The 13,578-nt window shown below is 41.4% G+C and overlaps 1 protein-coding gene across 1 annotated transcript in view; it reads left to right on the top strand.

Moving 5' to 3' along the window:
- The window catches only part of MKNK1 (MAPK interacting serine/threonine kinase 1), a gene marked incomplete in the record, with an annotated part of 837,567 nt that overhangs the window by 513,061 nt on the left and 310,928 nt on the right, over positions 1-13,578 (top strand). Inside the window, 1 exon segment of the mRNA XM_044085821.1 lies at positions 1,642-1,697. Coding sequence (XP_043941756.1) covers positions 1,642-1,697 — 56 coding nt within the window.

The raw sequence follows: 13,578 nt of genomic DNA, 5'->3' as shown, positions 1-13,578 counted from the left end.
TTACAAGCTAGATCAGACTTTGCTAGGACCATTCTTCTGGTGCTCCTGGACCCTCTTTCCACCTCCCAAGTGTACTTGAGCTAAGGTTATCTACCCATAAAGTTATGGCTACTGCAGCAGAGATCAATGTAATTAAACTTACCATACCAGATGTTCAAACGATTATGGCTACAGTAGCCACTGCCTCCCTTCATCTCCCTTGTTTTCTGATGTGGTGTTTATGCCAGGGTATGTACATTTATTTATTTATTTTATTTTTATTTTATTTGTTCCTAGCATTGTCCTTTCAGAACTCAGCCTCCCTGCCTCTGCTGGTCTGAAAGCTCTGAAAGGCTTGCTGCTAAAGACTGTCTTTTTAATCCACTCAGCTCAAGCTAACTGGTGGTTTGAAGTATATGAAAGGTGCCCTGAAGCTTTGGAAGTTGGCATGCTGTTGTATTCTATGCAGGGTATAACCTGCTACTGCAGCAGTGATCAAACATCAACTGTTATGATAAGTTTACTTACACAATTGTGCTTTCTTTTTTCAAACAAATTCTGTTTAGACCAAATATTTTTAACACAAATATACTGTCAATCTATTCCGTTTTAGTTCAGAAAATTTAGAAGAATTGTATGCCACAGAAATGTGGATTCACACAATTTATGTATACCCATGTATGTATATTACATGTGTACATCACACAAATTAATTCTCTCCATCAAGACCATCAAGCCTCTACTTTACCCTTTTGACCCATTCAGTTCCCCCCATTGTCAGTTCAGGTGGTATTCAAGCTGTAGAAAGTTATTGTCAAGAATTTTTGTAAGTTTTATTATGCCCTACCTTCAATCTACCCCCTAACACATAGTATTCACTGACATCCGTGCAGGCAAGCATTTTCCTATTGCTTGCTGCAGGTTGGAGCCCCAGGCTGCATCAGTGAGCTGTAGTTCTTGCCAGAATCCCAAACTCTGCTTTGGACAGGTGCACCTGTAAAACTGACACTCCTTTATAGCACTTTCCTAATCAACTCAAGATCCGGTCCACTAGTTGAATCTAGGTTGTGTTGGCCACATCAGATGCTCTGTCCTTCTGCAGCATTACTGTTTTTTTAAATATGTACTTGTGCATGTATGTATGTATGAATGAAAATGCCTGAAACTCTCCTTTTCCAGACGTGTGCTCCAGCCACTTGATAAATACTTCTCTCTTGTATATGGATTCACTTTGTAGTGCACTGCCTTGTAGTGTAAATCATGTGCTTCTGTCATGTATAGCTTATGAGCCATTTGATACTGTCCAAATCTCAAAATGTTTTATTGGATATTATATACGTGTCACAGTTTTTTATCTTGAGAAGCCAAAGCAGAATGTGCCTTTTGTACACTGCTGTGTTGTAAAACAGGTAAGCAAATATTTCAGAGCTATTATAAACTCTCTTAAATATGCATTTGTCCTGGCCACACAGATACATGCTGCTATGTAGTTTGCCATTCTTCCAATTTTAGATATGGTTCTCCACTGTAAATTTGTTGAAAACCTGTAGTGTATCTGACTACGATTTCTGTGTAATTTTTTTTTTTTTGCACCTCATTTGTGTTAATTTTGCCAAGTACTGGGTCATCATATCTGTGCGTTTTTTTATGTTTTATTTCAAGGTATTGCACACAGGGATTTAAAGCCTGAAAACATTCTGTGTGAATTCGCGGATAAGGTACAGTCCTTGTTTTTTTTCTTCTTTTGAGAGCCATTAAAAATATTTTATTATAATTCATACCCATCGGCAAACTAGTAATACAAAATTGCATCCATCTTTAGTTTGACTTTTGTATTGTGAAGTTGTATGCAGTGACATATACTGGTAACTGAATTCATTAGCAAGGCAGTAGGTAGTCTGTGAAGTAAGGAGATCTTTATAGTTGACTGAAATTAATCAGTTTTAATGTTCATCATATTGATCAGTGCTGCAGTAGCCTTGGCTTGTGTGAGTTGTATACTGCCAAGGATAACAGCCAGCTCCCAAATCTTCAGGAGACATTCCACATGCCCAAATTACAAAAGACAGGTTGAGGTGCCAAGCCCTTCAGAGCTTCCAGTTTCTTTGCCGTTGAACGTAGTGCTCTGCTCCAGGATTGACTGTCTGCTTGTGGTATTCCATTGCTGGAATGATAATTTCTCTTTGGGGAGAAACAAAAACTTCCAGATTTTAAAAAAAAAAAAAAAAATGTTTGTTTTATTGTACTTTCCTGTTTAGGAAGGATATTTTTTGAATAGGTATTTGTGTTTTAACGGGCTGTCTCGAGATTTAACTGTGCTTTTTAAAAAGGAGCGCACTTTTACCTGTCAGTTTAAAAGTTGTTTAAAGTAATTTTTCATAGAGAAGTTGTGCATATTTTACTTTTGCTGCTGACAGTGTTTTAAAATGCTTTTGTGTGAAAAAAGGTGAATTTTAAAGACTTTAAATTTTTACCGGCTCTTACTGTTTTCCTCTGGAAGGAGGCACCATTTTGGCTTGACCATGGAACACAAACTACTGGTCCCTTGGTCGTTTCTTCTTCTAGCCTTAAAAAGAAAAACTTTAGCAAACCGGCCTTTCCCACTACAGCAGGCTTAGCCATTTGCCTCAGTCACATGTGGGTGACTCTGCTGTGGGTATAGTTCCTCAGACCACTCATCTGTTACAATGGATAGCTTTGGAGCTACTGTGGACCATCCACTGTTATGGTAAGTTTAGTTGCACAACTGTTATGCTTTTGAACTGCCTTTAATGTTACAGGATATGGCACCGAACTCTCTGCCTGAAAAGATAAGCAAAAAATTGCTCTATAGGCAGTGTAATTATTTCATGAAAAATAATGTTAAGTTTGTTTGAATCCCCTCTCTTGTAATAATTTGGGTGGTGTCTTATAGAAATGTGGAAAAGAAGTTATAATTTTAATTGCAGACCAAGGTTAGAAACTGCAAGTAAATAGTTATTTAGGAAACCGGGTTTACAACTACATTTTTATTAGGCATTGTGATGTAATATAAGAATTTAATGATTTTTCAGCAGCATTAAGCATTTAATTATTCCCTCTGACTTGACACTAAGCTAGTAGGTTATTACTGGTAATGATACTTAATTTGCACTTTTACTCTTGTACATGATAGTTGAATTCAGAATATCATTCACCCAGAGTTGATTTGAAGGCATCCATTTCATAAGAGCTGTTAAGATCATACCTATTGTATTTCTGTATCAGAAAATGCATGAGAGAGAGTGTGTGTTGAGATAAGCATGGCAGGTTAGATCCATTAAACACAGAAAAGGGTAGAATATTTTTCTTCTTTTTTTAGTTCCATATTTAGGGGAAAAATGTTGTTTTTTTACTTTTGGTTTAATGACACCCACCCACTCCACATGCATGCAGTCAGCAGTCATGCATTCTATTTTTACTTGTAAAATAAAATGTAGCAGCTCCTAAAGTCCAGAGATATTCCGCCTTCCTTGTGTAGTAGTCCACAGTTGTCAGCTCTCACTTTATTAAGTATTCTACTCTGATAGCTCTGTGATTGTTGCTGGACTGCTAAAGTACAGTTGTGTAAGATGAACTTATTATAACAGTAGATGTTTGAATGATCACTGCTGCAGTAGCCTCAGCTACGTGGGTTACATGCTGTCAAGGATATAATAGCAGTCCGGCTTCCAAAGCTTCAGGGAACCTTTTACATGCCCAAACTGTCAAGCAGCTCAAGCTGAGTTAAGATATTTTTGGGTGCCAAGCCCTTCAGACCTTTCCTGCCAGCAGAGAGAGGAGACTGATCCGTGAGTGAACAACGCTAGGAACAAAAAATAAATATACACACCCTGGCATAAAGAAAGAACAAAAAACAAGAGGGTGGATGGAGGGAGCAGCTTACAGCATTGGTCCTCATTCGAACATCTACTGCTATGGTAAGTTCACACTGCAGTACTGTACTGTGTTGTTCATATTGATCACTGCAGTAGTAGCCTTAGATATATTCTGATGCCACAAATGCCACAGGTTCACTATGTGTACTTGAAGGTGATGAAAGGAAAACTTGTCAGTCTGCAACCAGGCCATGACATCTGCTGAGAACTCTTCCTATTGAGATTGGAAAGTGGGTCGTCCTTGCAGCCCAGGTGTAAGTCAGAGCATCCTCACCAAGGATAAATGCTCTAAGAGGGCAAGTCGGAGTGCTAATACTCCTTGTGATGAGCAGGATGTTCTACTCACCCCCCAGATCAGTGCAAGTTGTGAGTTCTCCTTTGGTTAACGAGGCTCAAGAACAAAAAAATCCTCATCTTCAGTAGATGATTTATTTATTGCATCTGATTACTGGAAACTTCAGTCTGTGCTATAAAACCCATTTTCACTGGAGGCCCATTGTGTAAAGCTCCAAGCTGACCCAGAAATTGGAAGTGGTGTAACCACTTCTCCCAACTTTGGTATTGTATCTCAGGGGTTTTGCATTGCTGTGTTCCAGGTAATCAGCTTGAGCCAGTGGTCAACCAGCTTGACCTAATCCTTTGAGACATTTAGTCATGGGTCAGTGATACTTATGATCTAGAACTTTTCTTCTGTTCTTCAGGCCTTGTTGGTTGGCATGCTGCAGTTATAGAGGATTCATTGTTACCCTTTTTAAGGGTTTGCTTTTCAGGGTGTAGACAAATTTAAATTTGATGTCGAGAGGTAGTTTGAGTTGTGGGGTGCTGATGTACACCATTAGAGGGTTTGTTCTGAAACCTGCCCTAGGTCTGGCACAGACTTTCATTTGGGGGGAGTGCTGTTTGTGTATCATAAGGATCACAGCTGCAGTATTAGTCCTGATAAAGTGGGGATTACACTGCAGGCAAAAGTCTGACCAATGGGCCTGACTGTGAATTTTTGATATTCCAGGAACAACATTTGGAGGAATAGAGTAAAGGGAGAGAGAGGTACCAGCATCATCCGTTCTTTTTTGGCCATAAACATAATTTTACTAGTGTGTTTACTAGTATGTTCATCTGTACCATCCAGGCATCTTTCACTGCTACAGTGAGCATGCACTTTGACATTTTTCCTTCCTACCTCTATAGAATAACTGCACTCCTTTGTTGATTGCCTGATTAGATCTCTGACTTTATGATCTTTCCAAGGCCTGTGTTATTCCTTGGAATGGTCACCAATAAATGTAAACAAATCCAAAAGCAACAAGTGCAAACACAAACACGGCACGTGTGTGATACTGTAGTAAAAAAAAGCTTTAATGAAAATGAGAGTTCACGTCTAAAAATGACGCTTCATCAGATTACAAATAACAGCCTCAAAACGCATTCTAAAAATACCTAATCTGCAATTTAAAACATCCAATGAGATAACCTCAATCACGTCATCCAATTCAACCTTAAAGCAAAATGAATGCAAAACGGGCAACTAATATAAAAATGACTGCATAATGTAAACCTGCAGTAGAGTAGTAAACATAGAATTCTATTTTTAGACATGAAAAGCGCTCATTTTCATTATAGTTTTTTACTACAGTATCACCCATGTGCCGTGTTTGTGATTGCACTTGTTGCTTTTCGATTTAGCTTTATTTTTCATGTGCAACACTTAATTCTTGGGGCTATTCATTGTTTTTTGCTGTTACTAATACATGCACTTGTTTTCCCTTCAGTATATTTTCTTTCTTGAAACTTCACATAGAAAGTCTGAGTAGGATCTTTGTGCTTCTTTTAACAAAAATATATTATTTTTTTTAAATGAGCTAACTTTGTGATTCTTCAAGCAAAAAATGTCTTGCCTTTTAATTAGTTGGGGACGGCCCTGATAATAGGGCACCCGTCATCTTATGTGTAAACAAGCAGGGTGTTCTACATCTTAAAGAGATATAGCTGCAACTAACAGCGTGATGCCAGCAGCCTTCATCCATATTGCAAAGACTAGAGGGTGTTAACTTTGCAGGGTACAAAATTGTCAGCCTTGAGCTCCAAAATCTTCACTTCTCTGACAAGTAGGAAGGTAGTATCCCAGTCTCACCAACCCTTCTACGAAATTGGTACTGTATCAATGACCGGTATCAGTTTCTAGATTTCCACAGCTGGCCACAGAGTTCTTCATACATCGAGAAGGCTATCTGTCTGTCTTGTCTCTCTCTCTCTCTACTGATATACCAACTAAATTTGTTTGTGGGCTTGCAGACCCTGGGAGGAAATTGTTCTCCTTTTTGGAAAAGAAGTATAAGAAAGTCAGACCTTGTACTGTGCAACTCTTAGCCTGGTACCTGCTACATCAGTTCTGCCAGTACCCCCTCCATTTTTGATTGCAAGCATTTCACTGAAAAATGTTTTATATTATGGTAAAGGTCACGTGTTCTTTCTCGGCCACCTGACAAACCTAGTACATCTGAGACAGCTCCCGCATTAAAGAGGAGAGACCAGTGTCCTCATACTGCACCCAAATCTACTCACTTAGTTTGATGCAGATGAATCCTTATTTTCTGACACCCCACAGACACCCCCACCAAGAGTGTCCCCTCTGGGGAATATCAAGCGGGGGGGGGGGGGGGGGGCAGGAAAAACTGTCCAGTTTCCATAATAGTTACTTTCATCTGTTGGGGCTCAAAAAACCCAAACCAGCTGTTATTCCTTCAGTTGTACACATAATTAGTAACATCTTTGGGTCTTCTTGACTAGACCCTGACTTGCTTCCACCAACATTCAGGAATCCCAGTGAAGGGGAAATTTCATGCAAGTAGTGTTGAACTCAGTAGCTTGTCTTTCCATCTTTTCTTTAGAAATGACCAAAGGATCAGAACTGGTGTCTTTCAATTATAATGTAAAGTTTAGAGATATATGCACATCTCTGAAAACAAAATGTTACTGTCTGTCGAAAAACCCAAGCACTCAGCTGACCAAATGTATTCTCACACTGTCTTCAAATTATGGAATCATCTCCCTTCCTCACTCAGGACTATCAGCAATCCTGCCTCCTTTAAAAAATCCCTCAAATTACATCTCTCTTCTCACTGGCTATACTCCTGCACCCCAACAAATAACCGCAACACCTGACTTCTCTTTCTGGAGCCTCAACTTTAACCAATCCACTACAAATATCTCCTCTCCTTCTCTCTGCCATACTGACTCCTTGCTGTCACCTTAAATTGACTCCTCCTTTAGCCCTTCTGTCACTTCCTTTCTTTATTGAAGTCAACTCTCATCTGCTAAGAACTCTGCAAATATATTTATACTCATGTGCTATCTTGAATGCATGCCATCTTTACTTACATATTTACACCCGATTGTGAACATCATTACTGTTGCTGCTATTACCTTCTTTAAATGTGAAAGTATTGCTCGAAATACTTTGTTCTCTGTGTTAACATTTTTACTTTTGTATGCAGTTAATGTGGAGCTTTTCTCCCTGGCCCTCCACTGAAAATGGGCTATATCTAGGCCCATTGGACTTTCCCGGTTAACAAATGCAATAAATAAATAAAATAAATATTGGGCAGACAGGTCTCTACCTCTGCCACTGAAGACACAAGACATTAACTGCAGGAGGACGTTGTTTGATGAGGCCTCTGATCACAGTCAACCTATAAATTCTAGGATAATCCTCAGAGTCAGTAAGTGTCTGATTAAATGCAGGTACAAAATGATTGACACCAGTGTTGAGGAGGCTGCCTAACTCTGTCATCAGAATGAATGCATAGCTAGGGAATAGTTTGTTGTCCAAGGATGTCAAAGGGCAACTGCCAAATCTACCCACTAAAGGCAGTAATGAGATAAAGACTAGTGTTGCTTCATATTGCAAAACAGAAAAAAAACACCTAGAAAATAAAATGTTAAATAGTAGTATCAAAATCCTATAGATGGACTAATAGAGCGAAATTGAGAACAGTTGCATTAACCTAGGCTAACCCCCTCCCAAACTAAACTCAGTCAGTTATACACCCTTTACTTCACTTTTCTGTATCCTAATCTTACGCATCTAAATTTATATCTCTGTCATTAAGAAATCTCGCTGTATATTCTCCAACATCTGTCATTTGCACTATTCTACAGACTGCCACTCCACCCTCTGCCTACTTTTTCTCCTACAAAACTTCCAATTTGATGTCATTTTCATTAATTCCTTGATGAATGGGTTTGGATCTGACCCTGTGATCTGACCCAGCCACTTTTTAAAGATCCCAGATCCAAATCTGGAGCTCCTCCCCTACCCATAATGCGCCTAACCACTGCAAACCCTTGGATCTCGTTTGCTGCTCTTCAAGACGGTCAGGATTGCGATTCCTCAAACTCCTTTGGGGTATTGTGAGTGAAAGTCTGCTGTTTCTTATTACCCTTTAACAGTTCTTTCTTCTCTTTACTGAGGGTAAGGGGGGTTATTTAACTAAGAACCTTCTCTTCCAAGTTTTCGGTATTTATTTTCTGTCTTAAACTTGTGTTCTTCCAGTATGGCTGATAAGCCAATTTGATTTAAAAAATACATTTCCTGTGGACATAAGATCTCCATTTCTGATGCCCACAGGGAGTGAGTTTATTGTTTGGGTCCAGTACATCTGAACTCCTCTTATACCATATGTGTGGAATTTAATGTTAGAGCAATTAGCGACAGGAGGAATAAGCTAATTTTGAAAGGACTCATTGCCGCTTCAGTTTAATCTTCATGCACTTTTTCAGGGGCTAAAACCCCCTCCCAGAAATCAAAGCCCAGGGAGCACCATAAGCTCTGTCCTGCCTGGACTCTGCAGTCTACACTTACTGTAGAACCTCCAAAGAAGGCTCCTAAAAATATTTATTCCAAAACCTTTGGCTCTGGCACAGTCTACTGTTTCATCTCTTTGGCCTGTGCTCCCAGGTTCTCTCTGAAGACTGAGGCCTCCCTTATTACAGGAAACACCTAAGAAGTCTTGAAGGTTACCTTCCACATCCTCTTCTTTAGGTATTTCCATAGTCTATCCTAAGCGGAGGTAGATAGGGTGATGAGGAAATTCCTTAGGACAGAGATCCAAATTGGGGGTGGGGTGCCAGCACAATCTCCCATCAGCTCCATGAGCTGCCAACCTTATTTTCAACCTGAGATTGCTCCTTCTCCAGTCCAACCAGCATGTTCAGAAACCTTAGATTCAAGAGCCCCAAAAGTCAAACCATTGGATCCAAAGGTTATTTCAGCCTGTACTCCGGCTACTTCCCTGACCCAATTGGCTCCAACTCTGTTGGAACACATCAGCTCTCAGAGCTGAAGCACTGGATCTGAGGGTTTGATTTTGAAAGTGTTTGGAGCCATTGCTTCCTCTCAGAGCCTCAGCAGTTGATAGCTCTTCTCCAACTGCTCCCTGGGAGCAGTGGGTTTGGGGTGTTCGGTGGGGGGGGGTTGTCTGCTCTGGAAGCCTTGGCTGTGGTGGGATTACCCTTAGCCTCTTTGGGCCCCTCTGCTTTTTGAGGTGATGAGGGCTTTCTCTCAATCTAGAGTAGTGTTGACTCTCCTTTCTTTGCATCCATACTTTAGTTTGCTTTCTGGACCCTGTGCCCAAGTCGCTGCATCATACACCTCAGGGACAGCCAGCCTAGAAGACCTTCCAAGCAGTTCCCACCAGGGAACTCCCCATCTATTCAGATACCTCCCCAGAACATCCCACTGAAGAAGTCCCACGGAAGAGGACTTGTAAGAGGCAACACTTGAATTCCCCACAGGAATCCCTCACAGAAGAGACAGATTTTGATGAGAGGGAAGGGTCCCTATATCTCTCCTGATTACTGTTGCATTAGCCTCAGCTATGTGTGTTATATGATGCCAAGGATGCAACGGACGGCCAGCTCCCAAAGCTTCAGGGTACTTTCCACATGCCCAAACTGTTGGGCAGCTTGAGCTGAGCTGACTGACATTTTTGGGTGCCAAGCCCTTCAGACCTTTTCCTGCCTGCAGAGAAAGGAGGTTGATCCCTGAACAGACCACGCTTGAAACAAAAAAAATAAATGTACACACTCTGGCATAAAGAAACAAAAAACAAGGGGGGCTACTGCAGCGGTCATCATTTGAACATCTGCTGCTATGGGAAGTTCAAATTGCAGTACTGTACTATACTATGTTCATATTGATCACTGCTGCAGTAGCCTCAGATATATGGGAATATTACCATAGCTAACTTTGGTGGAAGGAGAATGGTTCAGGAGCCCCTGTAGAATGGCCCTAGCAAAGCTTGATCTAGACCTAGAAAAAGAATAAAACTTGTAATGCTTTGTAAAAGTATATACAGAGGGCCAGGAAGCAGCTCCTAGAATACTTCTAGAATCCAACCCATTCCCAAAAGCAATAGATGATTTCAAAACACTGAAAAAGTGGGTCATGACCCTGCCTGGAATAATTTGTTATGGTGAGTATAATAGAAGGTAACAGCCTTAGGCAAACATTTTGAAAAGGTCTATTTTGACACAGGTTGTCCCTTTTTATCTTCACAAGGAAAGAACAATTGATCCAAAGATCGGAAAGATTTTGTTTTCTCAAGGCATTACCCAAGATGTCCTTCAAGGATGCATCTGCAGTCATCACATATGGGTTGTCCTGCCTCAAGCAGCCCTTCAGTCGGCCGGATTCCAAAGTCTGGGTCTGGCGTCGGCTGATGTCGCCCCTTCCCCGACGTCAGAGCGCCTGGGGTATAAAAGCGTCAGCCGACGCCATCTTCCTCAGTCTTTCTTGCCGCGTGGTGCCCGAAGCAGAAGCAGTTCGCAAGTGCCGGTCGGCCAGCTCCTGTAATTCAGCTAAACCGAAGACTTCAAAAGCTAAGTACCCCGTTGGGGACTCTTTCTTGCCTCAGCCGATGTCCGATAAAATTAATAATTGCTTAACTTGTGGGAAACAAATACCTCATAAGGATTTCCACTCTTACTGCCTACCTTGCCTAGGCCCAGACCACGACGTCTCTGCCTGTTCCGCCTGTGCTTCCTTCAACCGACGGACTCGAAGACGTCTGTCGGAGTTTGCAGAGGAATTTTTTGGGGCTAGTTTTGCTTACAAAATGTCGTCTGAGACTCCGACTTCACATTTAATGAAGAAACGCAAGGACAAGGACCGACACCCGTGGTCCGCAGTTTCGGCTGAAACCGCGGCCAGGCCTACCGCGAGTGTCTCGGTTTCGGCTGAAACAGAGTCCTTGGTATTACCATCCACCGAAACCGTACAACCGACAACCTCGGCTCCGGAGGCCACTACTGCCTCGGTTGTTGAATCTCCGTTGTAATCTGGTGTCCAGGAACCTTCCAACACCATTCCCTTAGACAAAACTACACCAGCACGTGGTGCAGCCAGGCCTCCTGCATCCATGTCTATTAAGGCATTCTCTAGGGCTAAAGCTGCTAAACACTCAAAATATATGCCTCCCAGGGTTATCCCTCAGGGACCCACTACAGGTTCTCAGATCCATTTGTCTGTGGAAAGCTAAGGTACTGAGTATCCTTTCTCCCTTATTTTTAGGTTCAGGAAAGAAAACTGATGGATAGTTTGGCTTGAGGTAAACTTGCATGCATAAAGGATAAACTTGGAGGCATAATAGATATTAATCTTAAAGAAACCTTGTTCCTGTGGAAAATGAGATAGTTGACTCCCCCATAAGAGCTTGCAACTCAGCCTTCTTGCAGAGGTCTGTGCAATCAGTAAAATTGTTTTCCATGTTAAGAATATCAAGTCCACTAGATTAGCTGGTTCAAATAGAGCAAGTGTTAGCTTCTCTAACACAAAATTAAGATCCCAATGAGAGGCCACCAGTTTTCTAGGCAGTCTCTTATGCAAACCCCTTTCAAGAACATATTGACAGGAGAGAGAGAGGAGGATCCATGGGCAGATGGGCTGAAATGGCCGGTAAATTAATCTTGGTAGAGGAATAAGAAAGGCCATAGGATAGTAACTTGCACAAGTATTTTAAAACCAGAGAACAGCTAGCCCTGAATAGGTGCTGGCTATGTTGTTGGCACCAATGAGAAAGCTTTTTCTGTTTGTTGGTAATATACATGATTTTCTAGTAGGAGGCTTTCACTAGTGCCTAAAAGGAATTAAGACCATATCAACCAGCCCGTAATCTGAAGATGATTGATGTTTAGTTGTATCAAGCAACCCTGGTCCTGTACGAGTAGATCCAGTTTGTGTGGAAGCTTCTGGTTATTGCTCCTGACCATTTTCAGAAGACATGAGAACAATGTTTTCTTGGGCGAGAAGAGTCACCACATTGATCTTGGGGGATTCCTCCTTAATTTTTACAAGTACCCTGATTATTAGAGGAAAGTGTGTACAGCAACATTCCTGTCCAAAGAAAGGAAAATGTATCTGTCGTCTTGTCCTGCTTGCGTAGAGTCCTGGAACAGAATATTGCCAGTAGATTGTTCAGGGAGGAGGCGAAATACTTTAGGGTTTTCACACAGATGGATTAAATCTTGGAAGACCCCCCCCCCCCAATCTTGTTAATATTCGTGAGGGTCTACCATGATCCTGTTCAGCTTGTTTGTCCGGCAGTTTTGCTCTTACGGAATGTGGAATGCCTGTAGAGTGAGACTGAGATTGTGCTGTAAAGTTACATTCCAAGCTAACTTGGCTAGTCTGCATAGGGGGGTGTACAACCTGGTTTTTCCCCTTGCTTGCTGATATATTGCTTGACTGTGGTATTATCTGTAACTACTAGAAGAGATCCAGGGGAACAAATATGGTTCAGGGAGTTGAGTGCCTTGATCAGCGCAAGCATCTCCTGGATATTTATGTCCTTGTTTCTGTCCTTGGTATCTCACACCCCCTGCACTTTTATCCCTCCAGAAACTGTTTCCTAAGCAAAACATCTGTGGTGACTGACTGCTTTGGAGCAGGGAGGGAGAAGTGGAGACTTGGATTTAAGGATATCTGTTTCTACCAAAAGATTTCTGTCCTTACAAACCCTAGGACTGGGAGCTGGGACCAAAGAGATTTCAGATACCTTTGTACCTTACTCATGTGGATCCTACTAGGGTTGTCATGAGAGTCATAGATCCCGTGAGACCAAAATCATGAGGTATTCCCTTGCAGAAGCCGAAGAAGAGTGGAAAACCTTTGAAATAGATCTAGATGTACATCTGTTGTTTTCCTGTGGAAGAAAAGCTCTTTAAACCGAGGTGTCTAGTTGATATCCCAGGAACACAGCCTTGCTGAGGGGAATCAATAATGAGTTTTGAATGTTCTCCTTGAATCGCACTTTCTGGAGGAGATTCCAAACCTAAGGGAGAGGTTCCAGACACCTTGAAAAAGATTTTGCAAAGATAAGCTGTCTAATTATGGAAAAATGTGGGTACCTTGTAGCCTGCAGTGAGCTGCAATCAGAGCTAGACACTTTGGACTATACTGCACCAAGTGTGTTCACAAAGGTAAGGCAGAAAACTGATGATGTGATCCAGACACAAAATATCTGAAGTCTGGATGAATAGGAGTGTGGTGATGAGTAGCTTTTAAGTCTAGTGTTGCCAGGAGACGTTAACAGGTTGTGAAGTAACACCATTTTGAATCTGGCACCATCACAAACAGGTTTAAAAAAAAAAAAGATCCAAAACTGGTCTGCAAGCATTTTCTTTATGTGGCTTTAAGAACATCATT

Source organism: Protopterus annectens, chromosome 10.part0, assembly GCF_019279795.1.
Source record: "Protopterus annectens isolate FY-2018-M chromosome 10.part0, PAN1.0, whole genome shotgun sequence".
NCBI lineage: Eukaryota > Metazoa > Chordata > Ceratodontiformes > Protopteridae > Protopterus > Protopterus annectens.
The sequence above is the reverse complement of the archived record's forward strand: the minus strand, read 5'-3'. Positions and strand labels throughout refer to the sequence as shown.